Source organism: Pelophylax lessonae (assembly GCF_965119305.1).
Source record: "Pelophylax lessonae genome assembly, chromosome: 6".
Classification (NCBI taxonomy): domain Eukaryota; kingdom Metazoa; phylum Chordata; class Amphibia; order Anura; family Ranidae; genus Pelophylax; species Pelophylax lessonae.
Window position 1 is genome coordinate 71,762,798 of NC_138773.1, and position 27,692 is coordinate 71,790,489.

At 46.5% G+C, this 27,692-nt stretch overlaps 1 protein-coding gene and 1 pseudogene across 2 annotated transcripts in view; one reads left to right on the top strand and one right to left on the bottom strand.

The window, feature by feature from the left end:
• Window positions 1-27,692, bottom strand: part of LOC309559020 (coronin-7-like) — a 344,039-nt gene that overhangs the window by 3,000 nt on the left and 313,347 nt on the right. The window contains exons 21-27 of the mRNA XM_082262130.1: window positions 21,216-21,301; window positions 20,977-21,118; window positions 12,619-12,708; window positions 11,749-11,865; window positions 5,062-5,197; window positions 3,017-3,108; window positions 697-783 (exon numbers count right to left, since the gene is read on the bottom strand). Coding sequence (XP_082118256.1) covers window positions 697-783; window positions 3,017-3,108; window positions 5,062-5,197; window positions 11,749-11,865; window positions 12,619-12,708; window positions 20,977-21,118; window positions 21,216-21,301 — 750 coding nt within the window. The remainder of the gene's footprint in view (window positions 1-696; window positions 784-3,016; window positions 3,109-5,061; window positions 5,198-11,748; window positions 11,866-12,618; window positions 12,709-20,976; window positions 21,119-21,215; window positions 21,302-27,692) is intronic.
• Window positions 5,827-11,086, top strand: LOC309557677 (sorting nexin-1-like; annotated as a pseudogene). Its single transcript has 3 exons — window positions 5,827-5,988; window positions 7,831-8,704; window positions 10,946-11,086. The product of its transcript is annotated as a sorting nexin-1-like (transcript).

Consider the following 27,692-nt stretch of genomic DNA (forward strand, 5'->3'; position numbering starts at 1 on the left):
CTAAAAGTATTTAGGCAGCTATGGGTGCTGCAGCTGTGTAGTAGGTTGGAGAGGAGAATCCTCAATCCACGTTGTTTAGTGTGGAAGGGGCGATCAATTGATTTTCTCTCATTCAGACTGTGGGCTGAACAAAAGAAGTCTAAACGTGTATAATGAGCCTTAGAGATGATTTCTCCTGTATTGGAAAAACAAAATCGCCCTGAAGAGACAAAGTCAGCATAAAACCTGACAGGGGTCTTAACACTTTGATGCAGGGGCCTTAAAACTATGGCCCTCCAGTTGTTCAGGAACTACAATTCCCATCATGCCTAGTCATGTCTGTGCATGTCAGAGTTTTACAATGCCTCATGGGATGTGTAGTTCCGCAACAGCTGGAGGGCCGTATTTTGAGGATCCCTGATTTAATGTGTTAAAACCAGAAGTACACCCATAACTATTAATACCCCCTAATGTGTTCAATAATATTTTCCCACAGAGCTCCACTGAGATGATTATTCTCCTTATTCCCCTTCACCCTCTGCTGTGCTGGTCCGTCTCAGCAGATTCTTCACTGTGCAGTTTTTAACTATACACATGATGCTATATATTGAGATATATAATGAAGATTGATACATCTACTCCAGCATTGTCCAGTCTCTATAACATCTTATGAAGCTAAGCCTACAATAGACATACACGGCCATAAAATTCACTCACCCATTCATCCTCATCTACTCCTTCAAAGGCGTCCTGGGGCAGTGGGTCATCCCGGTTGCCTAGTTTTGCCACCATTGCACTCAGTAGCTGAATAAGAAAGTGTCATTTAGTGAATGTATCCCTACTCACCATCCATATTGAGGATTAAAAAGAATATATCGGAAAATATATCTATTTTTAATGTTCATCATCTCTTTGCCTACAATGAAATCACAGGTTGTATTCTCAGAAATAACACCTCAAAATGACTATATCTTTAGAAAGAAGTAAATAGGTTACAGTTGCAGAACTGAACTCTGCCTGATTGGCTGAAAAGGGCAGTCAAGGCCTTTTAGCATTGATCTCAGCTGTACTTGGCTGAACCTGCAACATATATAGCTATCTACAGTGATGGGGAAAATCTGGCTAATGCGGTCAGTTTCCAACATACATATTATTTTAGTGGCAATGGAAGCAGCCATTTTAGCTTTGCAAGCAAATACAGATAATCATGTCATACAACCACAACTTTTAATGAGATGCTAAATATCAAAGATTATTATCTTCCACCTATTGGTGGCAGCCCATAGATAGGAACATTATCGCCAAAATTATCTCACATGGCCCTTTTCTGTATATTTTCTCATAATCTTGGACAAAAATAAGGGCGCTGCTTTTACGGTCTTGCTTTAAAATCTGAGAGCGGTCGTCCTTTTTCTTAAAGTAGAAGTCCACCCTAACACTAAAATCCCTGCATCTACAGACATCCACGATCTAACACTAACCTATCTAGCCCTGTAAAGAAGAAATCAATATAATACCTTTATTGAAGTCGGTCCGACTCGATCCCATGTTGAGCTGTCAGCCGCGGCTTGAGTGCAGAGGACACAAAGGAACAACGCAAGCCCCATAGTAAGTCAACGTGTGATGTCACTCCCCATTCATTTCATAGCTGTTGTTGGCTGTGTTCTCTGCAGAGCTTCTGCCGCTGGAGACCGAATCGGATCTTGTTCAAAAAAGGTAAGTATACTGATTTCTTCTTTACAGAGTTAGTTAGGTTAGTCTTAGATCGTGGATGTCTATAGATGCATGGATTTTTTTTTAGGGTGGACTTCCAATCTAATTTTCTACATGGTCAGTCATTGATCTAGAGAAAGCGTGTGCATTAGGATGTGCAACACTTGTTTGGCTGGGTGCTTGTTCCAGGGTAGTGGGTATATTAAAGTGGTTATATAGGCAGAAAGATTTTAATCTTTATAGATAAATAAATAAGATAAAAAGCTTTTGTATGCAGCAGCCCCCCCCCCCCCAGCCCTTCTACCTCTTACCTGAGGTCCATCTAGATCCAGCGATGTTGCAGGAGTGTCTCAGCTGCCCGGGACTCCCCTCCACATTGGCTTAGACAGCAGGACGGCGCCATTGGCTCCTGCAGCTGTCAATCAAAATCAATCAGGCAATGAGGAGAGAAAGGGGGTGGGACTGGGCCACAGCTCCATGTCTGAATGGACACACAGAGCTGTGGCTCGGCTCGGATGCCCCCATAGAAAGCTGCTTGCTGTGGGGGCACTCAACATGAGGGAGGGGCCAGGAGCACCAAAGGAGGACCCAAGAAGAGGAGGATCGAGGAGGATCTGCTTTGTGTAAAACCACTGCACAGGGCAGGTAAGTATAACATGCTTGTTAATTTTAACAAAAATAAAAAAAAAGAGAATTTAAACCAGTAAAGCCAGCTCCCATGTTTACAGCCTGATAGACTCCAGGCTCCTGCCAGGCTCCTTCAGACTGTCTGTGTAGCTGTCTGCCCAGACCTCTGATATGGGCAGGCAGTTACTGAATGACAAAAAGCTTAATGAAATACCTAGAGCACTCATCAGCACCCTGGAAGTTCATTGAGAACTACAAGTTGTCAGCTGCAAAGGATGATGGTAGTTGTGACTCATTGATTCACAGAGATCTGTGAATGAATGACCCGGCCATGTGGGTGGAGCCTGCACAGCCACACTCTTTTTGAATTTTGACAGCGGGTGCAGGGAGCATATACCCACAAGGAGGGGGTGGGGATCGGGGGCAGATGCTGAACATGGTACACCCTAAATATGGGTGTAACGTGTAACATGTTCAGAAAGGTGAACTAATCCTTTAAACATCACTCAATTCATGGCCAGGCCCCTGTGGAGCTATGATAGTTCATACAATGCCCAGATATCCCAACATGCAATATTTTATGCAAGATATTTTCTTGTCTATCGACAGCTTAACTCTTGCATGATGTGAGTAAATAAATAACTGGCATACGATTGCAGCATTAAATATAAAAAGTAATTGGCTGTATGGATCAGACCTCCTCCTTCTTCTGCTCATCAGTCTTCTCCTGGAGATAGACAGAAGAGGGGACAAACTTCTTGCTTGGGGCTTCTTTAGGAGCCTGGCTGACTGGAGAGAGAAATCAAACTGTGAGCCCAGACAGCGGTATAACATTGAGGTACAGGATGCTATATAATCCAGGATAAAATAGGCTGGGATCAGTGACATATGTGTAAATTTCAAGAGAAAAAGAATTTGCCACTTTTATAAGAATTAACAAACACTAGGAAGAGAAGACCTGCGTTACATCACTATGAAAAAGCAGTTATGGTGTAGGTAATCTCTAATACTAAACTTTGTTTATTCGCTTTTTGGCCTATTAAATACATCATGAAAGTGTCCTTTGTCTTGTGCATTCTTTATCAAACCATGATAAAGGAATAAGACTAAAAGAAGGAGGTGTTCTATAGTCCTAACACTTCCTGTCCTAGAGTGACAATGCTGCTTTCTCATAGTTACAGTATGGGGAGCGACTGCTGTCACCCTAACACAGACAGTGTGTTATGGGCAGGATCACCAAATAAAAATAACGGACAGAAGCTTGAAAAAGAAAACTAGATAGAGTGTTCTGTTTTATTATCTGTGTTTCTGTCCAATCTGCTTTAATTGACAGTTACTGTATATGAAAACAGGCAGATGGGGAAACCCTAAAGTGTATGAATATGTCAAAAGTAGGTAGATTCACCCTTTCTGTTTGTAATGGTGACCATTATCACTGAAACAGAAAGTGGTGGAAAATCAAAAAGCTGTTGGGTTAATTTTTTGGAATGTGGAAACCTGTTATGGGCACAACTGTCTAAGCGGGGGAATTTCCCTTACTTTTACTTCCTGCTGTGTCCCTGAGGCAGGAAGTGATGGGAAATATCCCCAGTTGGACATAGAAAGCAAAAAATAAAGTGAAAAGAGGTTTTAAGCCTTCCCTACTCTAACCAAAACAATAAAAAAAAGTTTTTGGCTATACTCACACTTTGAACTTATGAAGGGGCGAAATAAGAGGTTCACTTTAATGAACCTCCAGCAGCACATATTTACCTTTCCTTTGTTCCTCTGTGGCTCTGTTCTGCCTCTGATAGCAAACAAGGATATCTCTATGTAAGCACTTGCTGGATTTTCATTTAGAGCTTACACAGGTGTGACTGCCACTGGCACCACCACATGACAGCCCTGGGCCAATCATTGTGTATCAATGATGTCAACATGGAGTAAGTCATAAGCTCCTGTAGGTTTTTTTTTTTTGCTCTCAGGTGCTGAATCTAGGATCCCAGGTGCTGAATACAGGGGTGAAGGATGTGTAAAGTATATTGCTGCTGGTAAGGGGGCTTTAAAGTGAACCTGTTGCTTTGTCCTGCAAGGAGGATGAACAGATTTGTTTTGAAGGAAGCTTGTGCTGAGAGAAACATATAAGCTGCCATTTTTTTACCTACTTAGGAAAAGCTACTTGGCTAGAGTCTTGGACCTGAAACCTGTATGCAGTAGGGTGGGTGAGAGTGAAGTAAAAATTTCTGATCTTTATTCTTGAAGTAAAAACTTCTGATCTGCATTCTTGTTCTGGATCAGTATTCCAGGAAGTACCAAAGCCACAGGATCAGCATGACAGCCAGGCAATTAGCATGTACAGAAAAAAGTCAGCAGTGGGAGCCTACATATTTCTCTGAATACAGACACTTACATGGAAGCTGGAAAGGAAAGGTTGAAAAGGGCAGAATTAAAGTAAACCTGTCATGAAGAAAAGTTTCCTGGCTGTTGGGCTCATCACTTGGATTTAAAACTTTGCGTTACTAATCCAGGACAACTAACTATGCAGGTACAGACTTCTGACTTTTCTCAGATTCTGCTGATCTGCATACTTGCTCTGGGTTAGTAAATCAAAAGGTATTGAGGCCAGAGATAGCCAGGAAACATGAGTGCACAGAAGCAGGTCCAGCAATAGTGGCCTCCATATTTCTTTAAACAGTACAAGCTATTTAGTGGCCCCTCTGATCATTCTGCTTTCATCCTTCAATGACCAGCAATATCTACTACCTGGAGTCATGTCTGCAGGACACAGATTAACGGTACGCTGCTGCTTGTCTTTCCCGCTGAGCCACTCTGCTGCAGACAGGGCTGGTTCCCAGGTCACACGGGTAGGGGGGAACACATCATCCTGGAAGAACTCTTTCTATGGAGAGAAGATAATAATACCAGTTGTACACTGCTTAATTCATAATTAGATGTAGAAGCTTAGGTTTTAATCATTTCAGCCTTTAGAGGCCATGCTCTATTTTTATCAATGCAGATAGACAACAACGAAGACCATTTATAATGTATGTCTAAATCGGCATGATTTCACACATCTAAAAGGTACCTGCAAAAGTCAGCAGTATAAATATAGGGACACTGCAAAGTTGTTATAAATACAGGGACACTGCAAAGAAATAAAGATGTTAAATGCTTAAATACCTATTGGCCCATCACTATAATGAACTGCCTCATTGGTAAATAGTAATGTGTAGGAAGCAGGAGGAAGACGGCTAGCTTAGAACACTATAAAAGCAAAAACAGAAAAAAATGAAGCTTTGGCTGATCAAAACCTGGTATTTGTGCAGTATTGAGAACACTGAAATTTGCTGCAAATATGTGGCCTGCCCTTTATACCCGTCAGCAGGCTTTTTTTTTTTTTATTCTCTAGTAACAATTTAAATTGACCTTATTACAACAAGGTCACATTTTCTCTAGCACCACCTGTAAAAAGAAGAAGTAACAAACTAACCTCTCAGCAGCCCACTGGATCTCTCTTGCTGCAAGTAGATGACCATCGACCATGGGTCAAATGCTTGCTCCCCTCCACTGCCGCCGTCTACTCTAGAACCTCCTTCCAGCTTGTACATCACTACAGGCCATACAAGCTGGCTGAAAAAGCAGAGCAGCTGGCTGGGGAAGCATGCATTAGACGGTCAAATAACTGCAATGGCATAGTCACTTTAATAATTTGTGGGGTTGATTTACTAAAACTGGAGAGTGCAAATCCGGTACAGCTGTGCATGGTAGCCAATCAGCTTCTAACTTCAGTTTCTTCAATGAAGCTTTGACAAAAAAAACCTGGAAGCTGATTGGTTCTCCTATGCAGAGCTGCAGCAGATTTTGCCCTCTCCAGTTTTAGTAAATCGAGCCCTGTGATCCCTCTAGTATTTAATCTGACAGTTTTAATTAAATTAAAGCTCACCATACACAAGTAGACTTTCATACGAATATTTGTACAAAAAATCTTAGTACATTTGATGATTTGACAAATGTCGCTTGAAAGTACTTCAAAACTTGAATTTGCTTTTCTCAATAAAAAAGTTTATATACAAAAAAATAAAACTTGAATTTGCTTTCAACATTCAGTTTTGAAGCAAATGGACTCTACAGAATGAAAACCAAACACTGTTAGAAATTCATTTGAGAAAAAATGTTTTATTCTGCTGCTTCAAATTTTCTTGTCACTGCAGTCAAAATGAATGTTGATATCACCCCCAGGAAAATTAGAAAATCGAATGTTCCTAAAAGGAGAATTTCAAATGAAATTCTACTACATGGCAAGCTTTAGGGCTCTTTCACACAGGTGGACCGTTCAGATCCACCTGTCCGTTTTTTTGGCGGATCTGAACGGTCCCCCCATGCATCTCTATGACTCATGGTCCATGACTCATGCATCTCTATGTCCGCTGACATCCGATCCGTCAAATCTGGATGGATGGAAACCCTATTTTCCATCCGTCCAGCGGATCGGATCAGATGGGATCAGATGAGAAAGGACCGACAGTCCGTTCCCATCCGATTCCCCCATAGAGATGTATGGGGAACTGACAGCTGTGTCTCTGCACACGGTGCGGAGAACAGCTGTCATCCTGCTCAGCAGGGGATCAGCGGATCGATCCCCCGCAGAGATAAACAGAGTCCGTCCGACGGACGGGCTGTGTAGAAGGGGCCTAAGATTGATGATGTACTTCCCAAAGGCTTGCCACTGATAATTCAAAGTGGAGGTTTACCTGTATCACCTGCCTATACTGTGGCAGCTACAGTTTTCAGCTGTACCTGCTGACTGTGGGGGTTATTTACTAATACTAGACAGTGCAAAATGTGGTGCAGCTCTGCACAGAAATCAATCAGCTTCCAGGTTTTATTGCTAAAACTTAATTTAATGAGCTTAGGTTAGAAGCATATTGGCTACCATGTATAGCTGCACCAGATTCTGAGCGCACCAGTTTTAGTAAATCAACCCCCGTATATTGTGCCTATGCACAGTCTATCTTTATGTGTGGTGTGTGTCCACTTCCCCGTCTTTCCAACCTGCTGTGTCAGAGAGCCAGCTTAGCTTTCTGAATTTCCAGTAGCAGGATCATAGGTGAGACGGATATACAAAGATATGACAAAGATCTCAAAGGCAGAACAATACTAAAAAAAAGTTTGAGGCCTGTGTAATCCTCCTGCTTCCGGCTGCTTGAATGTTGGAGGATTAAAGTGGAGCTACGCAGCGGGATCCCCCGGAGCTAGATGAGGATGAAGAGGCTGCGGGCAGTGAAAGAGACAAAGTGAGGAAATCTTCACCGGCGCTAGTAAACAAGTAATCACTCCAGAGCCAAAGAAAGACTCCACAAGAAACCTCAAGAGAAAATAGCCTCTTCATGGATGATGATGAATAGGATAATTTTGCAGAATCTACCGTCAAGCTGTCAGTGGACATTTCTCACAGTAGTCAGAAGGAGCCTCAACTCACAACCCCTATGCTAATTGCATTGGTCTCTACGCCCCCCCCCCCCCCCCCCCAAGCAGAAGACCTATGAAGAGTTAGAAGAGGGAGAGCAAGAAGACCTATTTGAGCTTAACATTAATATCACAGACCCTGAGAAGATTGGGGATGGAATGAATGCATATGTAGTTTATCAAGTTTCAACCCAGACCAATTTACCAATGTTCAGGAGCAAAAATTTCATTGCGAAGAGAAGGTTCAGTGACTTCCTGGGCCTTTATAAGAAGTTGTCAGAGAAGTATTCCTAGAGTGGGTTCATTGTCGCTCCACCTCCTGAGAGGTATGACTGAAGGGAAAGTTGGGAAAGAGGATTCCTCCTCAGCTGAGTTTTGGAGCGAATGACGAGCTGCTATGACGAGGTACCTACAGAGGATTGTCAGCCACCCAACACTGTTACAAGACCCGGATGTTAGTGAATTTTTAGAAAAAGGTGAGTTTCCTCGTGCTCTTAGCACTCAGTCTCCAGTAGAGCTGGACTCCTCAAGATGTTCAATAGAGCTAGTGATGCTGTCAACAAAATGACAATCAAGATGAAAGAATCTGATGTTTGGTTTGAGGACGAATTGCAAGAGGTAGAATGTAGGAAGCGAGAAGCAGCATCTGTGGAAACTAAATGCCGTGGTGGAGACTCTGGTAAATCACAGAAAAGAGCAGGCTGTGAATACTGCTCAGTTTGCCATAAGCTTGGCCACGGTGGGGAGCCAAGAGGATACCATAGCTCTTTCCAGAGCTCTATCCTAGTTAGCAGAGGTGGAAGAGAACATCAAGCAACTACATCAGGAACAGGTCAACAGTGACTTCTACCTGCTAGCTGAGCTTCTAGCAGATCACATCTGCTTACTGTCGGCAGTGCGGGGTGCTTTTGACCAGCAAATTAAGGCAAATGAAGGCCTGGTACTGCTGGCAAGATGCCCAGTCAACATTACAAAAAACAAAAAACGTGATTTTTGTCTTACCGTAAAATCCTTTTCTCTGCTGTTCATTGATGGACACAGCTCCATATCTTCTTTGACCCTTGGGTTATGCTGCTCTCTATAGGAGTAGGACTAGGTGGAAAACATTTTGACTACGCCCCCTAGGGCAGCCCTAGGTGTTATACCGCCCACTTCCTGCTAGAGGACTTCAGTTTGTTACAAGCAGTGTCAGAAGAATACATAACTCAACTCAACAGAGGGGTGGGTGCTGTGTCCGTCAATGAACATCAGAGAAAAGGATTTTAAGGTAAGACAAAATTCCAGTTTTCTCCTTCATTCATTGACGGACACAGCTCCATATTTTCTTTGAGCCATGGGACGTCCCAAAGCAGTGTCAACATGAGGCGTGAGAAAAACACAGCAATGCACATGACTCCCAAAAAGGGGTAAACATAGCCAACCAGGTAAACCAGGAGCTCAACCAGGAGCAGCTGAGGCTCACCAATCAGAAAGAATACACCCTCAAGAGGCAGGAACCTCTGCCCAAAACGTTGAGGCCGAACGCAGCATACGTAGATGCGAGTACATCCACCTTGTAAAACTTGGGGAATATATGCACAGACAACCATGTGGCCGCCTTGCACACCTGAACCACTGACACCTGATGACGGAAGGCCCAGGAGGCACTAAGCGCCCTTGAAGAATGCGCCCTAACAGGGAAAAGAGGAATCTAACCCTGAATGGAATAGGCCTGCACCATTGTCTGCCTGATCCATCTGGAAATGGTCGCAGCAGATGAGGCCTGCCCCTTACGAGATCCATCCGTAAGGACAAACAAAGAATCCGATTTTCAAATCCACTCGTCGCCGCCAGGTACACCCTGATTGCCCGAACCACATCCAGGGAATGCAAAGCAATTTCTTTAGGATGTGTCTTCATTCAAATGGAAACCCGAGACGACCTTGGGAAGGAATGACTGAGAGGGACGTAGCACCACTTTGTCCCTGTGAACCACCAGGTAAGGTGACCGACAGGACAACACAGCCAGTTCCGTCACTCTGCGTGCAGAAGTAAAAGCCACCAAAAAAAGCTACCTTCTGTGACAGAGTAAGCAGTGGGTCAGGTGGGAACAAGTGCTTCACGGCCTCCATGGTTAACCCAGAGGCCGCCTGCAATATTGTGCAATAAAAACCCCCTTAACCACTGCAGCGGTAGTACTACAAGTCCCAACGCACCAGCGGCGCTGCTATAGCAGAGAGAGGGAACTGTACCCCGCAGGGACTCCCCACCACCAACTTAGGGAAGGATGCGCCAAGCTGCTTGCCATGCGGTGATCAGAGAGAAGGAGGAAGCGGTGAAACCGCCACTACAGGCCCAAAGCCGCATCATCGCTCCACAGGCTACAAGAAAATGGCCGCCACATTGATTTCAATGGTAATCTCCAAAAACATGGCCGCTGGATTACACAAACATGGCAGTCGAACCTGCAGAAACAGCAATCCACAGCAAAATGGTGGTGCGACACCCAGGACCCCCAACGGCCCCCCCAGGTACATATAGTCTGCCAGGGGGGACCTAACAGGGACCCAAGCCATAAAAAAAGTTTTTTTTGTGAGCCTCCAGCGGCGTGCTCCCTAACCCCTCCCGACCTGTGCAGGGGGACCCCACTAGTGAGGGAGGGGACCATGTGGGAAGGAAGGACACATAGGGGGCCTACCAACCTGCGGAATGGGCCTGCGTCCACCCAAACATTTTCCTATAGGAAAAAGAGGGGGGGACACTAGTTACCACACCTGGGAACTGAGCGGGCACCACCAATGTCATGACCAGGGCTATGCGCCCTCGCGAGATGTTTCACTCGCCGGCCAGCCCCCGTTCAGTGGGGAAACGTCGCAGCAAACCTAGTGCGAAGCTAAAGTTGGGTCGCGCTCGCTAGCCAGACTGGAAGACCATAAGGATCTAGGATATCCAGTGTGTCGCCCAGTCTGGCAATTGATGGTAGTTCTCACAGGAACAGAAATTAAGAAAAGAAGAAAAAAGTTAAGTTAAAAAGGAAAAAATGCCAGGACCAGAGATCCCAGAAAGGAACTAGGTCCACACTCCTGACTAGGCAGAAAAAACTGAAGTCCTATAGCAGGAAGTGGAGGTTATAACCCCTTAGGGCTGCCCTAGGGGCATAGTCAAATTTGTTTCCACCTATTCCTACTCCTACGGAGAGCAGCATAACCCAGGGGGCAAGGAAGATATGGAGCTATGTCAGTCAATGAACAAAAGAAAAAAGGAGAATGAGGCCAGGCTGTTGTGGGCCAACAAACCAGATAAATTACAGCAAGCCAAGGATGAAGCAAAAGTTATATCCTAACTGCCAAAGGACGCAATTACAGGCCGGACTATGCTACTTCTCTCCAGCCATGATTTTTTTTTTTAATATATAAATATTATACCTCTTACCTTTTAGAGATTATAGAGTCACACTCTTCTTCTGCTTCTACATTGACCTGATGCTGTCAGACTCTTTTTACTCCTTCAGTGCTGAATGAAGTCTGTTGCGCATTGCTGTGCAGCGCATTTTTGGATCTTTATCTCAGAGCTGATTAATCAGGACTACCGACTCTTTTCTCTTTCTGGACTCTTTTCACCATTTGCCCTCTCACTGCCAGATCGGCCTACAAACATTTTACTACAATGATTTGACAGGCAAGAGTTTACCTTAAAAAGGATGGTTCTGTCCTAGCACATTTTTTTCTGATAACTTTTTTTGTGTATATTTCTCATTTAACTTCCACATATATTTTCTTATTAACTCTAGTGAAAATTGGGGCTGTGAGAAGACTAGGATAACAAATGAAATGAATTGGAGCTTCTCAGGGTGGTTTTTTTAATATTTGTTTTTGGCTGTGACACAGACACATAAAATGGAGCCTTTCTATTCAGCAAGAACGACACAGTTATTCAATAAAACTTTGGAAAGACCCAAAAAAAAAAAAAAAAAAAGTTTGAGAGACTGGTCTAAGTGATACTTACCTTAACACGCGGAACACGGAAAGCTACAGGTTCAAGTGAGCTAGTACAAAGACGCAAAGCACGCAGAACCTCCACTTCACGCACAGCGCAGTCTGTTTTCCGCAAATACTGTAAACCCTGGAATACAAAACACAATACAATATCAGAGCACTGACAGGTGCATTTAACCTGCTTCCACTGTTTTTGCGTTCCTATAGACAAGGCGTCTTCCAACTATGGCCCTTCAGTTTTTCAGGAATAACCATCAGGCCTAGTCATGTCTGTGAATGTTAGAGTTTTCCAATGCCTCATGGGATGTGTAGTTCCGCAACAGCTGGAGGGCCGTAGTTTGAGGATTCCTGCTATAGACTTTTATGGGGACAGAAGGAGTTCTCATGTAAAAAAAAAGCCCATCGACAAAGGTCCAAAAAGTTACTCCAAAGCTAAAAAGACATTAAAACTGTACATTAAAGTGTTTAAGCCAAAACCCTTTTTTAAAAATCTTCCAATAAGGATATTTTCTCTGGTGATAACTCTCTAAAAGAGAATTCCCTGTACTCAGTGCCGGGACAAGGTCATCCAGCGACCAGGGCAAAGATACCAAACTTAGCCTCCCCCCTTCCCTTAGGGTTAGGGTGCCCCCATCCCTGCATTAAACCACTGCGCCCAGGGCCCCTTGTCCCGGCCCTGCCTGTAATTTGGAGAGATTTCTTCACTTCTGGGACATGAGGGAAATCTCTCCCATGGGCCGTAGATAGTCAAAAAAGATAAGCTGAGGTTTTTCAACCCTTACCTTCTCTATACAAAACTAGTTATACTTTAAAGTTCGCAGTGTTTCTGCCATGTAATTGTACACGTCAAAGCCTACAATAAAAACTTTTCTGGTCTCACCTTGTGTGGGTCACTGGTCACAAAACTGTTACATTCCAGGAAGTACGGGCTTTCTGCCAACACCTCATACATGAAAGATCTGGTGTCACCCTAGAGGAAAAAAAAAAGACAGTACAGTCAGTCAGAGGATTTTCAAGGCTCTGGCATCCAGGGCACCTGGCCTGCGCCTTCTACTGGGTGTCCTTTGTTGTAACTGTGCTGTCATTCCAAGTATGACAAGTACACTTTAATCTTTACTAAACTTTGGATGATTTTTTTATGCTTTTATTTGAGGCCGGTTCAAATCAGAAATTGCACAGGAATGCGATTGCCATCCTGTGATTCCTGTGCAATTTGAGTGCAGTACATTTTAAGCCCATTCCTTTGATTGGACTAAGATCGCACTGCACCACACCAAAAGTAGTCCATGTACTAGTTTAAAAATTGCATAGTAACCAGAGTGCATGGTACTTGGGGTGTCTTTTCATTGACACCTGCTGCAGATCACAAAGGCAATGCACTTTGAACACAGTGTGGGGAAATGCATACGGAATGCAGGTTTCCCACACTGCATTGTGGTGTGAATGGGCCCTTAATATTTATTACATCCATTCTCACACCTCAACATTAACTACATTTTGTCTCACAGTTCTTTAGAATTATGTTGTGTAGATCAAGAAGGGGTGTATTTATAAAAACAATTTGCAGGGCTATTCATCCTGTGAAACTGTATGCACTAATGGGGGAGGGAATTCAAATGTTATTCGGCCATTTTCTATTCATATGAATGTTTCAGAATAGAGTGAATCAAGAAAATACCATATTGTGGGCACTAGATGGAGCAGAAAAAGCATAGAAAAGTGGGATTTTTGACTTACTGTAAAATCCATTTCTCTGATGTTCATTGACGGACACAGCTCCTGATCTTCTTAACCATTGGGTAATACTGCCACCTACAGGAGTAAGACACTAGGCAGAAAAAAAGTCTTGTTACGCCTATGGGCAGTCCCAGGGGGTATACTCCCTTTCTCTGCTAAAGGTACTCAGTTTTGTTACAAGCAGTGTCAGAAGAATTACAACTCCACAGAGAGGTGGGTGCTGTGTCCGAGAATGAACATCATAGAAATTGATTTTACGGTAAGTCAAAAATCCCATTTTCTCTTTCGTTCATTGACAGACACAGCTCCTGATCTTCTTAACCATTGGGACGTTGCAAAGTAGTAGAGGTGGGAACAGTGAAAAGAAGCCCCCAAGGCTAACTATAGCCAAACAGGTAAACCGGTGCGCAACCAAAAAAACTGGAGCTCACCTGAAAAAAACAATAAACCCTCAAAAAGAACCAAGTCCTCTAAACAGCAGCCTGCAAAATCTTCCGGCCAAAGGAAGCATCCGCAGATGCCAACACATCTACTTCCGAGAACTTTGTGAAAGTGTACGCCGACAACAAGGTGGTCACCTTGCAAAGCTGCGTCACTGACGCCTGATGACGGAAGGCCCAGGAGGCACTGAGTCCCCGAGTAGAGTGCGCCTTGACAGGGAAAGAAGGAACCTGACCCCTGATAGAATAGGCCTGAATCACCGTCTATCTGATCCATCTGGAAATGGTCGCAGAGGAAGCGAACAACCCTTTCGGAGGCCTATCCGTAAGCACAAATAGTGAGTCTGATTTCCTAAAAGACTCCGTAGCTGCCAGGTACACCCTAATCGCCCGAACCACATCCAAGGAATGCAAAGCAATTTCCTTTGGAGTTTGGATGTTTTGGTCAAGTGCCTAACTCCTTGAAGAAAAGTATGCACCAAGGAGTATGTGGCCAAGGGGCATTGAAAGAAGACTGCTATGGCTGACACCTGACCCTTGATAGTACTCAAGGCCAGTTTCTGCTCAACCCCCCATTGAAGGAAGGTCAAGACATGAGCCACTGACAAAAGCGTGAGGATGAACCCCAAGAGACTCACACCACGCAATGTACGTCTTCCACGTACAATGGTAGATTTTCCTACAAGTAGATTTCCTAGCTTTTAACAGCGTTGGAATCACCGACTCAGACAAACCTCTATCCATTAGCACCTGGCGTTCAACAGTCAAGCCATCAAAGCCAGCTACTGTAAAGCAGGATGGAAGACTGGTCCTTGGGACAGCAGATCCTCCCTGAGAGGGGGCTTCCAAGGAGTGCCGGCGACCAGCCGCACCAGATCAGATTCATTCCCTGGCTCAGCCGGATCTGATTGTCCAGAGCCTGCGGATTGTTGTCCCATTTGACCAGAATCTCCCTTGCGGGGACCTCGTATGTAACTGTTCAAACAGAACTGCCTTGAAGGTAGACACCATCAGGCCCAGCACCTGCATGCAAATCCGGAGGGATTACCATCTGCTGGACAGCAGGAGACAAATTACAGCCTGCAGTTTCTGGAGTTTGTCCAGAGGAAGGAGCACTCTGGCTAAGGCAGAGTCCAGAGTCAGGCCCAGATAGTCCAGCTTTGTGGACGGAACCAGAGCAGACTTCTGAAAATTCAGAATCCAGCCAAACACCCTCAAGCTCATATGGTGATTCCCAGGTTTTCCACCAGAGCAGAAGGAGACTCCCCTAGCAGAAGGAGGTCGTTCAAGTAGCCCGGTAGTGCGATCCCCATTGGTGTAACAATAATAGCATTGGGGACAACACTTTAGTGAAGACCAGAGGAGCAGAAGCGAGACCAAAGGGTAACACCACAAACTGATAATGCTCTTCTCCCACAGCAAAGAGGAGGAAGCACTGGAGACTGACACATATTGGAATATGAAGGTAAGTGTCATTGATGTTAATGGAGGCAAGAAAAATCCCCCTGACGCAGGGAAGCCACCACAGTGTGAACAGACTCCATTCTGAACTTCCGCTACCCCCCCACAAAGCAGTTCATCTCCTTGAGGTCCAGAATTGGACGCACCTTGCCTTCCTTCCTCGGGACTGTAAACAGGTTTGAGCAAAACCCCTGAAAATGTTCAGAAGTCAGAACTGGGACCATCACCCCTTAAAGTAAAAGGTCTTTCACGGCCCCAAAAAGAGCACGTAAGCGGATGGGGGACAGTAGCACGTTGGAAGGAAGAGCCTTACCGGAGGTTGAGAACGAAACTCGATCTTGAAGCCGGACCAAATGACTTCGTGTACCCACTTGATTTGTACCAGAGGAGTCCACGGATCCGGAAACCAGCAAAGATGTCCCTGCATGCTGAAGGTGCCTTGTCCGTGGGTCTGTAGAAGCCCGCTCTTGACTTGCCAGACCAACTGATCCCATGTCATTTGACCCTGAGGGGCAAAAACACTTCTTATGAGCCGAGAAGGAGGGCCCACATCTACGACGAGGGTCCTTGCCCTTAGTAGCCTGCGGAAGAAAGGTACTCTTCCCCTCTCGACCCCCCCCCCCCCCCGTGAGACCTTTAATGATGTCATCCAGGGTAGCACCAAAAAGGTGATCTCCTTGAAAGGGAAGATCAGTCAAGGCCTTTTTAGAAGTCTGGCCCGCAGACCAGCATTTGAGCCAAAACACATGCCGAAGGACCGCTGCCAAAATAGAGAGCCAAACCGCTAGGGAAGCCGCATCCAAAGAGACATCACAGATAAACTGCAGCCCCTGGATGAGCTGGTCCACCAGCTCAGCAAAGGCAGGGGGCTACTCCCCCTCCAGGTCACGGCGCAAAAGCCTAGCCCATTTGGTCAGAGTCTGCAACACCAGGGCAATGGTGAATATCGGCCTCAGTGCCGAACCAGCCAGGGTGTACAGCCTCCACCTTCCTGTCAGCCGGGTCCTTAAAGGCCGGGGACTCTTCAACCGGAATCATGATTGCCTTGTTTAATCTGGAAACCGGAGGGTCCACCACCAGTGGAACAGTCCACTTACCGCAAAGTGACATATCCGTACGTCGGCTGACTTTGCGTGGTTATACCGGGATGATGCCTCAGTCGGCTTTCCGGCGGTAACAACCGATGCGGCTCGGGAGCCACTCGATCGTAACCCCGGCGAGCGAGAGGGGACTCCCCCCCCCCCCCCCCGCAGCCTTCCGCAGCTCTGCCCGGGTCTCCCGACCCACCGAGAGACCCGAGCAACCAGCCGGCAAGTCCGCCGGCTGGATGGAGTCCCGATCTAAGCCCGATGCGGCTTCGATCGGGTCTCCGATGACGTAACTCGGAGGCGGCGTCCATGACGTTACATCCGGGTTACTCTGCCGCTAAAGGCGGCAGATTAAAAAAGTGAGTGTATTCAAAAATGCCGTTTTCTGCGTTTTGAATACATGGAAGTGTAGTGGAGGGGTCTAGGGTCTTTTAGACCCTCGATCCCTCCATAAAGAGTACCTGTCACTGTATATTGCTGTCACAAAGGATGTTTACATTGCTTGTGACTGCAATAAAAGTAATCAGATTTTTTTTTTTTTGTGTTAAAATTAAAAAAAATAAAATAAAATAAATAGGAAAAAAAAATAAAAAATGTTAGCCGCCCTGTCGCCGTTAGCTCGCGCACGAAAGAGAATGTATATGGAAGTCGAGGCGCGAATGAAATCGCTGTTCAAACCACACATGTGAGGTATCGCCGCGATCGCCAGAGCGTGAGCAATAATTAAAAAAAAAAAAGAGCTACACTCTTATTCTAAACTGGTAACCGTTAACATTTTTTAAAGCGTACCTGCTCCCCTTGGGGGTTGCCCCTGGCTGTACCAGCCCAGGTTCTATGCAATGTTCCTATGTCTCCCCTCTCTCTCTCTTTCCTTCTTCTAGGCTTCCCCTCTTTCTTTTTCCTCCCCCTTCATTGTTTTGCTTGTAATGTACTTTCCTTGGGATTATGTTCTGCATGGCAGCTAGTTCATACAGCTGTGGACTATATTGTACTGTAAGTTTATATCACTGTTGCCTATGTTTAGACTCCCTCCCCCCCCCTATCTTTTTCTTGTAACTGTTGTATTTTATTGCAAAAATATTTCTAATAAAAAACGATTGAAATTAAAAAATTTTAAAGCGTCGCCTGTGGAGATTTCTATTGACCGTAGTTTGTCGCCATTCCACGGGTGAGCGCAATTTTAAACCTTAACATGTTGGGTATCTATTTACTGGGCGTGACACCATCTTTCACAATATACAAAAAAATGGGCTAACTTTACTGTTTAGTTTTTTTTAAATGCAGTGAAATGTGATTTATCATAATTTTTCCCAAAAAAATGGCGTTTGAAAGACCGCTGCGCAAATACCGCGTGACAAAAAATATTGCAATGACCGCCATTTTATTCTCCAGAGTCTTTGCTAAAATATATATATATATATATAATGTTTGGGGGTTCTAAGTAATTTTCTAGCAAAAAATACTGATTTTAACTTGTAAACAAAAAGTGTCAAAAATAGGCCTGGGGCTTAGGTGGTTAAGAGGGGACTTCCCATAGGGGTATCGTCTAGCAAAATCGCTTAGGGGTCCCAAGGGGACGCTTTGGCTGTCCCCACTATTTAGTGACAATTCTGTTAAAATAGGAGGGGAAATGGAACACCTTTTCCACTCTGGATGGCTTGTGAATGCCAAGGGGAACCTTCGCCTCTGCCGAAGCTTCAGCTGTGTCCTCCATCTTTAAGGTCACACGCACAGCTACAATCAGTGCGTCCACCAGCGCCTTTATGTACGCGGTTGCAGAAGTGGAGAAATCCTACTCACTATCTGAGGATTTAGGGCGCGTGGCTGCAGACCCAGCAGGGTGACCCACGTCCGCGGCGGCCAAAACGGATTCAGGATCTGATGAGACAGATGAGGCGGGGGGAGCTTTTTGCAAGCCCGTCGCTCAAAAACCACCTCCACCTGGGACACCAAGGACTCCAGGATCACCGTCAGTGCATCGTTGCATGGATGGGAGGGCCCGCATCCTCAGAGAGGGGATCAGGTGGGGAGATGTGCTCCAAAGACTCCAGGAGTCACCAGGGGGACCCCACAAAAATGTGTAAAACACTGCTAAGGGACAACCCCCCCACTCTGGCAGCCCAACCGGTTGCCAGCCACAGAGCAACAAATCGATCCTCAGTAGAGAAAGGACCCCACCAGACTCACCACCCCGCAGAAACCAGGCACCGTAGCTACCAGGAGAATCTGCACTGCACGAAGGGCGACCAGGAAATGAATAGATACAGGAGTCAGCACCAGGAGATGGGGAGGAGCTCCCACTGCCGAAATCGCCGCCCAGAGGGCTCCACTGTCATGGCCGCCACTATTTTCAATGGCAAACCACCGAAAAATGGCCACCAGGCTACACAAACATGGCCACCGTGCATTAAGCACACAGGCTACAAGAAAATGCCGGCACCACGAGGCTCCCAGGGTCCCAAGAGGGATCCCTAGGCCTCAGAAAATGGCACAGGCAGGAAGGAGGGGCCCTGGCAGGAGCCCCCACAGCTGTACGCCCGGTCACCAGCGGCGCATCCCCCCCCCCGCCCTCATTGCTAGCACATCACCCTGCCCCCACCCTAGCCGGTGGACCAGGCCACCTCACAGCCCCAGCTTCAGTAACAGAGGGGGATGGGGGGCGAGATGGCCCACAGGGACCACCAGACCAATGAGGGGGGGGTGCCTAAGGGGAAGGAGGGGAACCCAGGGGTCTGACCATCCCATGCAGGGGCCCCACGTGCACCCCAAAACCCTCCAGGGGGAGAGGGGGACAGTTACTTACCATACCAGGAACCAGATGGGCATCGCTCCAGACAGAACCTCCTCTCTATCGAAATGGGGGGGCTGTTGGCCAGGGGAAACGCTGTGACTCGGGCTAAGACCCGGTCATATGCGTCCTCGCAAGGCTTTTAACTTGCAGGCCAGCCCTCATCCGGTGGGGCTATTTTGTGGCTGACCTAGCATGGAGATGAGGTCTGTGGGCGCTCACTTATCCAGCCCGTCGCCCAGTCCGACAGTTAATTGTACATCTCACAGGAAAAAATCTAGGAGAAGAAAATTCTATCTATAAAGAAAAAAATGCCAGACCAGGAATCCCATCAAGGAACTAGGTTCTTACTCCTGGCTAGGCAGAAAAAAAGCAGAGCGAGGGAGTATACCTCCAGGGACTGCCTATAGGCTTAGCCAGACTTTTTTTCTGCCTAGTGTCCTACTCCTGCAGGGGGCAGTATAACCCAATGGTTAAAAGGATCAGGAGTTGTGCCTCTCAATGAATGAAAGAGAAAAATATATAGGTGTGTGAAAAATAACGCAGTTGTTTGCTTTGAAAAACTGCATGTAAATTAGTGTGAATGGGGCAAAATTGAATGTTCTCAGGCTATATACCCTGTAGTTTAAATGTGGTTCATATGAAAAAAAAAAGGGAATTAGGAAAATACCATAAGATAGCCACTAGATGGTACCATCATAGAAAATAAGTATGTTCATCTGCTTCATCTAGTGGCCATAATGCATTATTCTCCTCATTCACACCTTTTTCCCATAGGTAACATAACAGATTCTGACAATAGCTCACAGCAGGAGCGCTGTTTAGCGTGGATGGAAAAATCTATTTCTTCTGTTCAGCCACATAAATGTATGGCAACGTAAAGCACGAGTACAGATGGATCGAAATTTTGCCACTTCAGCAGGGAATGTCTTCTGTCGAACGGTCACACTGGAAAACTTTAATTGATAAGGTTAGTTTAAAAAAAAAATCTACCATGTATACCAAGCTTGAGAAATACAGGTGATTTTGTAGCAGTGATTGCTAGCTTCTGTAGTTCCTTATGTTATGCAATGCAGCTGCTGATCATCATGGGACACAAGGGATTTGTAGCTGCCTAGATGAGACCTGTAGTCAACCAGCAACTCTGTAGCCAGCTACAAATTACTAGTGTAATACTGCCCTAAGGCTCCACTCACACTTAGGTGATTAAAATCGCAGGCGGAATTGCCGCGATTCTGCACGCAATTCCAAATCGTTGCAAAACGCAGTATGTGTTTGCATTGCCATTACTTCTTAATGGCATCCCAGTCACAGAGCGGCAAATCGCAACGCACGACGCTGTCACTCACAAGAAGCTCCTGCTCCTTTTTCAGTGACAAGTGATTTTGCTGCGATTGCAGTACGACAATTGCAAAAAAAAAAAACAATTTGGGATACTATTAAGAAGTAATGGCATCTCAAATATGTTGCATTATGTGCCGCAATTTGGAATTATGGGCAGAATTGCGGCAATTCCGCCCGAGATTTAAATCGCCTAGGTGGGAATGGAGCCTAATAAAACACACATAGGATCTGTCTCTTTAGACTCAAGCTACGACATCATTATTCTAACAAAATAAATATGATTATTTGTTCATGTATGCTATTATGTACTTTCCAACCTCTACACCACTTAGCACCTTCTGTTGTACCTCCACCCATACATGTGACCCCAGTATGCTTACCTTCCCAGAGAGCAGCAGGAGGCCGGTGTCTGGGTCATAGTGCGGGATAAGAGTGGAAGGTGACACATCCAGACTGACGGTGGAGATAGGACCTTGTGACAGGTTTTTTGTACTATGCAGAGTCAGCTGGCGTTCACTTCGGCTGCGAAATATAAAGTAATTAGTAAGAATCATAAGATGCCTCACTGCTCACCCCAAGATATACTGAAAAGGATTTAACATTTAGGAAAACCTCTTACCTGTCAAACCCTGACACAAGGAGATATTTACCATCACATACCCAGAGGATTCGCGCCCCTCGGGCACCTTCCGGCCCAGCACCCTCCTGTTGAAATAATCAGAGTTCCATTACTTACAAAGCTCTTCTCCACTATATATTTCAATGGGATCATATAGAGCAGGGATCTCCAAACTTTCTAAGCAAGGGGCCAGTTTACTCATAGGTTTTCGCTTCAGATTTTAGAGGGGCCAGACTGTGGCCAGTGGGAGTAAAAAATGGCTCAGGCTTGGTGGTCAGTGGGAACATAAAAAAGAAAAATTACACCTGTAGTCAGAAAGAGGAGAAATAGTGCATCATGATTGGTATTAGTGAGATGAATAACACCATCACTGGTATTATTGGGTGGAAGAGTGCCCCATCTTTGGAATCAGTACTAGGGTCATCGGTTTGAATCCAACCACAACACTACCTGCCTGGAGATTGCATGTTCTCCCTGTGCTTGTGTGGGTTTCCTCCAGGTACTTCAGTTTCCTCCCACACTCCAAAGACATGCTGGTAGGTTAATTTGCTTCTGGATAAATTAGCCCTAGTATGTGTATGTATAAATGTAAGTTAGGGACCTTAGATTGAGGGCAGGGACTGATGTGACTGTGCAATATATATGTAAAGCGCTGCGTAAAAAGTACCTCTAATAAATAAAATGGGATTTTTCACTTACTGTAAATCCACTTCTCTGATGTTCATTGACAGACACAGCTCCTGATCTTCTTAACCATTGGGTTATACTGCCCCTACAGGAGTAGGACACTAGACAGAAAAAAAAATCTGGCTACACCTATGGGCAGTCCCTGGAGGTACACTCCCTCTCTCTGCTATAGGCACTCAGTTTTGTTACAAGCATTGTCAGAAGAATTACAACTCCACAGAGAGGGGGTGCTGTGTCCATCAATAAACATCGGAGAAATAGATTTTACGGTAAGTCAAAAATCCCATTTTCTCTTTCGTTCATTGACGGACATGGCTCCTGATCTTCTTAGCCATTGGGACGTCCCAAAGCAGTGTTAAACATGAGGGGTGAGAACAGCATAAAATTCCCAAGGCTAAACAGTAGCCAAACAGGCAACAGGAGCTCAACCAAAACAACTGGAGCCAACCTGAAAAAACAATACACCCTCAAAGAGGACCAGCTCCTCTAAACAGCAGCCTGCAAAACCTTGCGGCCAAAAGAGGCATCCGTAGATGCCAAAACATCCACTTTATAGAGCTTTGTGAAAGTGTGCACCAACGACCAGGTGGCCGCCTTGCAAACCTGCATCACCGACGCCTGATGACGGAAGGCCCAGGAGGCACTGAGCGCCGAGTAGAGTGTGCCTTGACAGGGAAAGGAGGAACCTGACCCCAGATGGAATAGGCCTGAATCACCATCTATCTGATCCATCTGGAAATGGTCGCAGAGGAAGCGCGGTCCGAGGCCCATCCGTAAGTACAAAATAGTGAGTCTGACTTCCTAAAAAGACCACATCCAAGGCAAAGCAATTTCCTTAGGATGTTTTGGCCTGGGACACAGGGAAGACAACACAATAGTGAAAAAATAAAGGTGCGCTGATAAACGTGCGTAAAGCTGCTACCAAGATATATATGTGATATAAATGTAAAGAAAGGTTGGTGCGCTAAACTTAAATTCCACAAATATATAAACAATGCATACAAATGTAAATATGGTGAAAAAATCAAAAGTCCATTCTCTTGTGACAACGTGCAAATGAATAAACTTTGAAGTGACTTGAAACGAATTGTGATTCCTGTAACTCGATAAATTGTGTATGACCACCACGTGAAACGATCCCCACCACCGACAAGCTGTTCTTCTTACCAGATAGACAGATATATACGTGAGTTGATTAATAATACAGCTACTCACTCCCCATGCAGCTTCACCCAAGGTGTGTGTGTAAGCCGCTTACCAGATATCAATATGGTTGAGCATGGGAATACAATCTCATCTCTTCAGAATCGAGGCTGTCTGTTGGTGTGGCGATCCCAATACAAAGTATAGTGTCTCCTTGTGACTCCGCAACGGATATGTAAAGAATGCAAGAGGACCAAATAGTGCATTACCCCCGATTTATTTAAGAAATAAAAGCAATTGCACTTACATGTCTCTGAGTATTCACAGGCATAAACGTTGGAACGTTGAATGGATACAGGAACGCTCCCGTGTCCGGCTGCAGCAACGGACGATCGGGATGACGTGAGTGACGGCGCGACACGCCTCCTCTCTGACGCGTTTCCTCTTACGAGACTTCCTATCTCGGTGGAAGTCTCGTAAGAGGAAACGCGTCAGAGAGGAGGCGTGTCGCGCCGTCACTCACGTCATCCTGATCGTCCGTTGCTGCAGCCGGACACGGGAGCGTTCCTGTATCCATTCAACGTTCCAATGTTTATGCCTGTGAATACTCAGAGACATGTAAGTGCAATTGCTTTTATTTCTTAAATAAATCGGGGGTAATGCACTATTTGGTCCTCTTGCATTCTTTACATATCCGTTGCGGAGTCACAAGGAGACACTATACTTTGTATTGGGATCGCCACACCAACAGACAGCCTCGATTCTGAAGAGATGAGATTGTATTCCCATGCTCAACCATATTGATATCTGGTAAGCGGCTTACACACACACCTTGGGTGAAGCTGCATGGGGAGTGAGTAGCTGTATTATTAATCAACTCACGTATATATCTGTCTATCTGGTAAGAAGAACAGCTTGTCGGTGGTGGGGATCGTTTCACGTGGTGGTCATACACAATTTATCGAGTTACAGGAATCACAATTCGTTTCAAGTCACTTCAAAGTTTATTCATTTGCACGTTGTCACAAGAGAATGGACTTTTGATTTTTTCACCATATTTACATTTGTATGCATTGTTTATATATTTGTGGAATTTAAGTTTAGCGCACCAACCTTTCTTTACATTTATAAGACAACACAATGTCTTAATTCAAATGGAAATCAGAGACAACCTTTCGGAGGAACGACAAACAGGGGCGAAGAACCACCTGATCTCTGAATCGCAAAGTAAGGTGAACGACAGTTTCGACACCCTGCGTGCAGATGTGACAGCAACCAAAAAAGCCATACTCTGAGACAGCGTAAGCAAGGGAATCTCCCGAAGATTCTCAAAGGGAGGCTTCTAGAGGACCGAAAGCACCAAATTGAGGTCCCAAGGCAGCAACGGAGACCACACTGGAGGAACCAAATGTCGAACACCCGGAACAAAGGTACGCACCAGAGAGCGCGTGGCCAGGGGTCGTTGGAAGAACACTGCCAAAGCCGCCACCTGGCCCTTGAGTTCCAAGGCCAATTTCTGTTTAAACCCCCCCATTGAAGGAAGGTCAAGATCCAAGCCACCGAGAAGGAGCGAGGATGAACTCAAAGACCTCACACCGCTTGATGCATGTTTTCCACGTACGATGGTAGATCGTCCTAGAAGTAGATTTCCTAGCTTTTAACAGCATTGGAATCACTGATTCAGACAAATCTCTATCCTTCAGCACCTGGCTTTCAACAGCCAAGCTGTCAAAGCCAGACTGTAAAGCAGGATGGAAGATTGGCCCTTGGGACAGCAGATCCTCCCTGAGAGGAAGCTTCCAAGGAACGTTGGCGACAAGCCTCACCAGATCGGCATACGAGGCCAGTACGGGGCCACTAAGATGACCAGAATCCCATTTGCCTTGATCCTGCATAGAAGTCTTGGCAGAAGCTTGAGAGGAGGAGAGGCGTAAAATCAGACGATACTGACTTCACGGGGCCACCAGCGCATCTGTGGCACCCGCCAGAGGATCACGTGACCGTGCCATGAACCTCTGCAATTTTCTGTTGAGCCGAGTTGCCAACGGAGCCACCTCAAGGGTGCCCCACCAGAGACACAACTGATAAAACACCTTCGGATGAAGAGAATATTCCCCCTGGTCCACTGCCTGCCGCCTGCCAGTTTTCCACTCCGGGAATGTGTACAGCGGAAAGGGCTGGAACTAAACATTTTGCCCACCTGAGAATGCTGGCTACCTCCAGAGCTGCCAGGATACTTCCTGTACCCCCTTGGTGATTGACATAAGCCACTGCCGTGGCATTGTCGGGTTGAATGCGCACTGGACATCCTTGGAGACGATCCGTCCAATGTGTCTGATCACTCGCAGCTCCAGGACATTGATCGGTAGCCTGGGTGGGCAGGGGGGTTTTCTGTCAGATTAAGAATCCAGCTGAACTCCTTTAGGGTCCGTATGGTGATCTCCAGGTTTTTCACCAGCACAGTAGGAGACTCTGCTTGCAGAAGACGACCGTCCAAGTAGCCCAGGACGTCCCCCCACCCCAGATACGGGTGAGGGTGCACCTTCATGCTGAAGGGGCCTTGTCCACGGGTCTGGAGAAGCCCGCTCTTGACTTACCAGACCAAGTTCGCTTGGATCCTCCAGAGAAGGCCCTGAAGGGCTTCGATCCCTTGTCAGTCAACCCTGGGGGACGAAAAAACTTCTTATGAGCCAAGGAGGGCCCTTGTCTACGAGGAGAGTTCTTGCCCTTAGTAACTTGCGGAAGAAAAATACTCTTCCCTCCTGTGAGACTGTTAATGATGTCATCCAGGGTAGCACCAAACAGGCGATCTCCTTGAAAGGTAAGATTAGCCAAGCACTTATTAGAAGTCTGATCCGCAGAACAGCATTTGAGCCAAAAGACAGAGCCGAGCCACTAGGGAAGCCGCATCCAAAGAGGCATCACAGATAAACTGAAGCCCCTGGACGAGATGATCCACCAGCTCAGCTAAGGCAGGAGCTGCTCCCTCTTCAGGTCACGGTGCAAAAGCTTAGCCCATTCGGTCAGAGTCTGCGACACGAGGGCAATGCTGAATATCGGCCTCAGTGCTGTACATATTGAGGGCTACAGCCTCCACCTTCTTGTCAGCCGGGTCCTTAAAGGCCGGAACTCTTCAACCGGAATCATGGTTGCCTTGTTTAACCTGGAAACCAAGGGGGCCACCACCGGTGGAACAGTCCACTTCTTAAGAAGGGACTCCTCAAAGGTATTGCCTAGCAAATCGCTTAGGGACCCCAAAGTGGGTGCTTTGGTGGTACCCACTCTTTAATGACAATTCTGTCAAAATAGGAGAGGAAAGAAAACACCTTTACAGCTCTGGATTGCTTGTGAATGTGCCTTCTACACAGCTGCGTCCTCCATCCTAAAGGTCTCAAGCACAGATACAATTGGTGCGTCCACCAGCGCCTTTTCGTGCACCGTTGCTGAAGTGGAGGAATACAACTCACTATCTGAGGATTCAGGGTGCATGGTCGCAGACCCAGCAGGGTGACCCACGTCCGCGGCAGCCGAACCAGATTCAGGATCTGATGGGAAAGATAAGGCAGGGGGTGCTTTTGCCAGCTTGTTGCCCTAAAGGCACCTCGACCCAGGACACAAAGGACTCCAGGACCGCCGTCAGTGCATCGATGGATGGCCCCACAGCCTCAAAGAGGGGATCAGGTGGGGAGATGTGCTCCAAAGACTCCATAAGTCACCAGGGGGACCCCACAAAAAAGTTTAAAACACTGCTAAGGGACAACCCTCACCGCTCTGGCAGCACCACCCGGTTGCCAGTTACAGAGCACCAATCAATCCTCAGCAGAGAGGGAGAGGACCCCACCAGACTCACCACCCAGCAGAAACCAGGAGAATTTAAGGGACAACCCTCACCGCTCTGGCAGCACCACCCGGTTGCCAGTCACAGAGCACCAATCAATCCTCAGCAGAGAGGGAGAGGACCCCACCAGACTCACCACCCAGCAGAAACCAGGAGAATCAGCACTGCACATGTGGTGATCAGGAAATGAAAGGATCCAGGAGTCAGCACCAGGGGATGAGGATGGGCTCCCACCACCGAAAACGCCGCCCATAAGGCTCCATAGACATGGCCGCCGCTGTTTTCTATTGCAAACCACCGCAAAATGGCCACTGGCACCAAGAGGCTCCCAGGGACCCAGGAGGGACCTCTACTCTAGGCCTTAAGGACAGGCACAGGCAGGACAGGGGGCCCTGGCAGGAGCCCCCGCCAGGTATAGCCACCCCCACCGCATGGCCGATCGTCCGGTCGCCACGGGCGCACCCCCATCGCCATCATAGCGCGCTGCCCCCACCCCAGAAGGTGGACCAGACCACCCACACAGCACCAGCATAGGTGGAGGGGGGTAGGATGGGGGAACAGATGAGGGGGTTGCCTGACAGGAAGGAGGGGCCCACATCCAGTCCAACACCCTCCAGAGGGAGAGGGTGGACAGCTACTCACCAATCTAGGAACCAGGCTGGCCCCCGCGCCAGACAGAACCAGTCGCCATCGAAATGGGGGGCTGTCGGCCAGGAGGAACGCTGTGACTCGGGTCGAGACCCGGTCATTTGTGACCTTGCGAGGCGTTTAGCTCGCAGGCCAGCCCCCGTCCGGTGGGGCTATGTCAC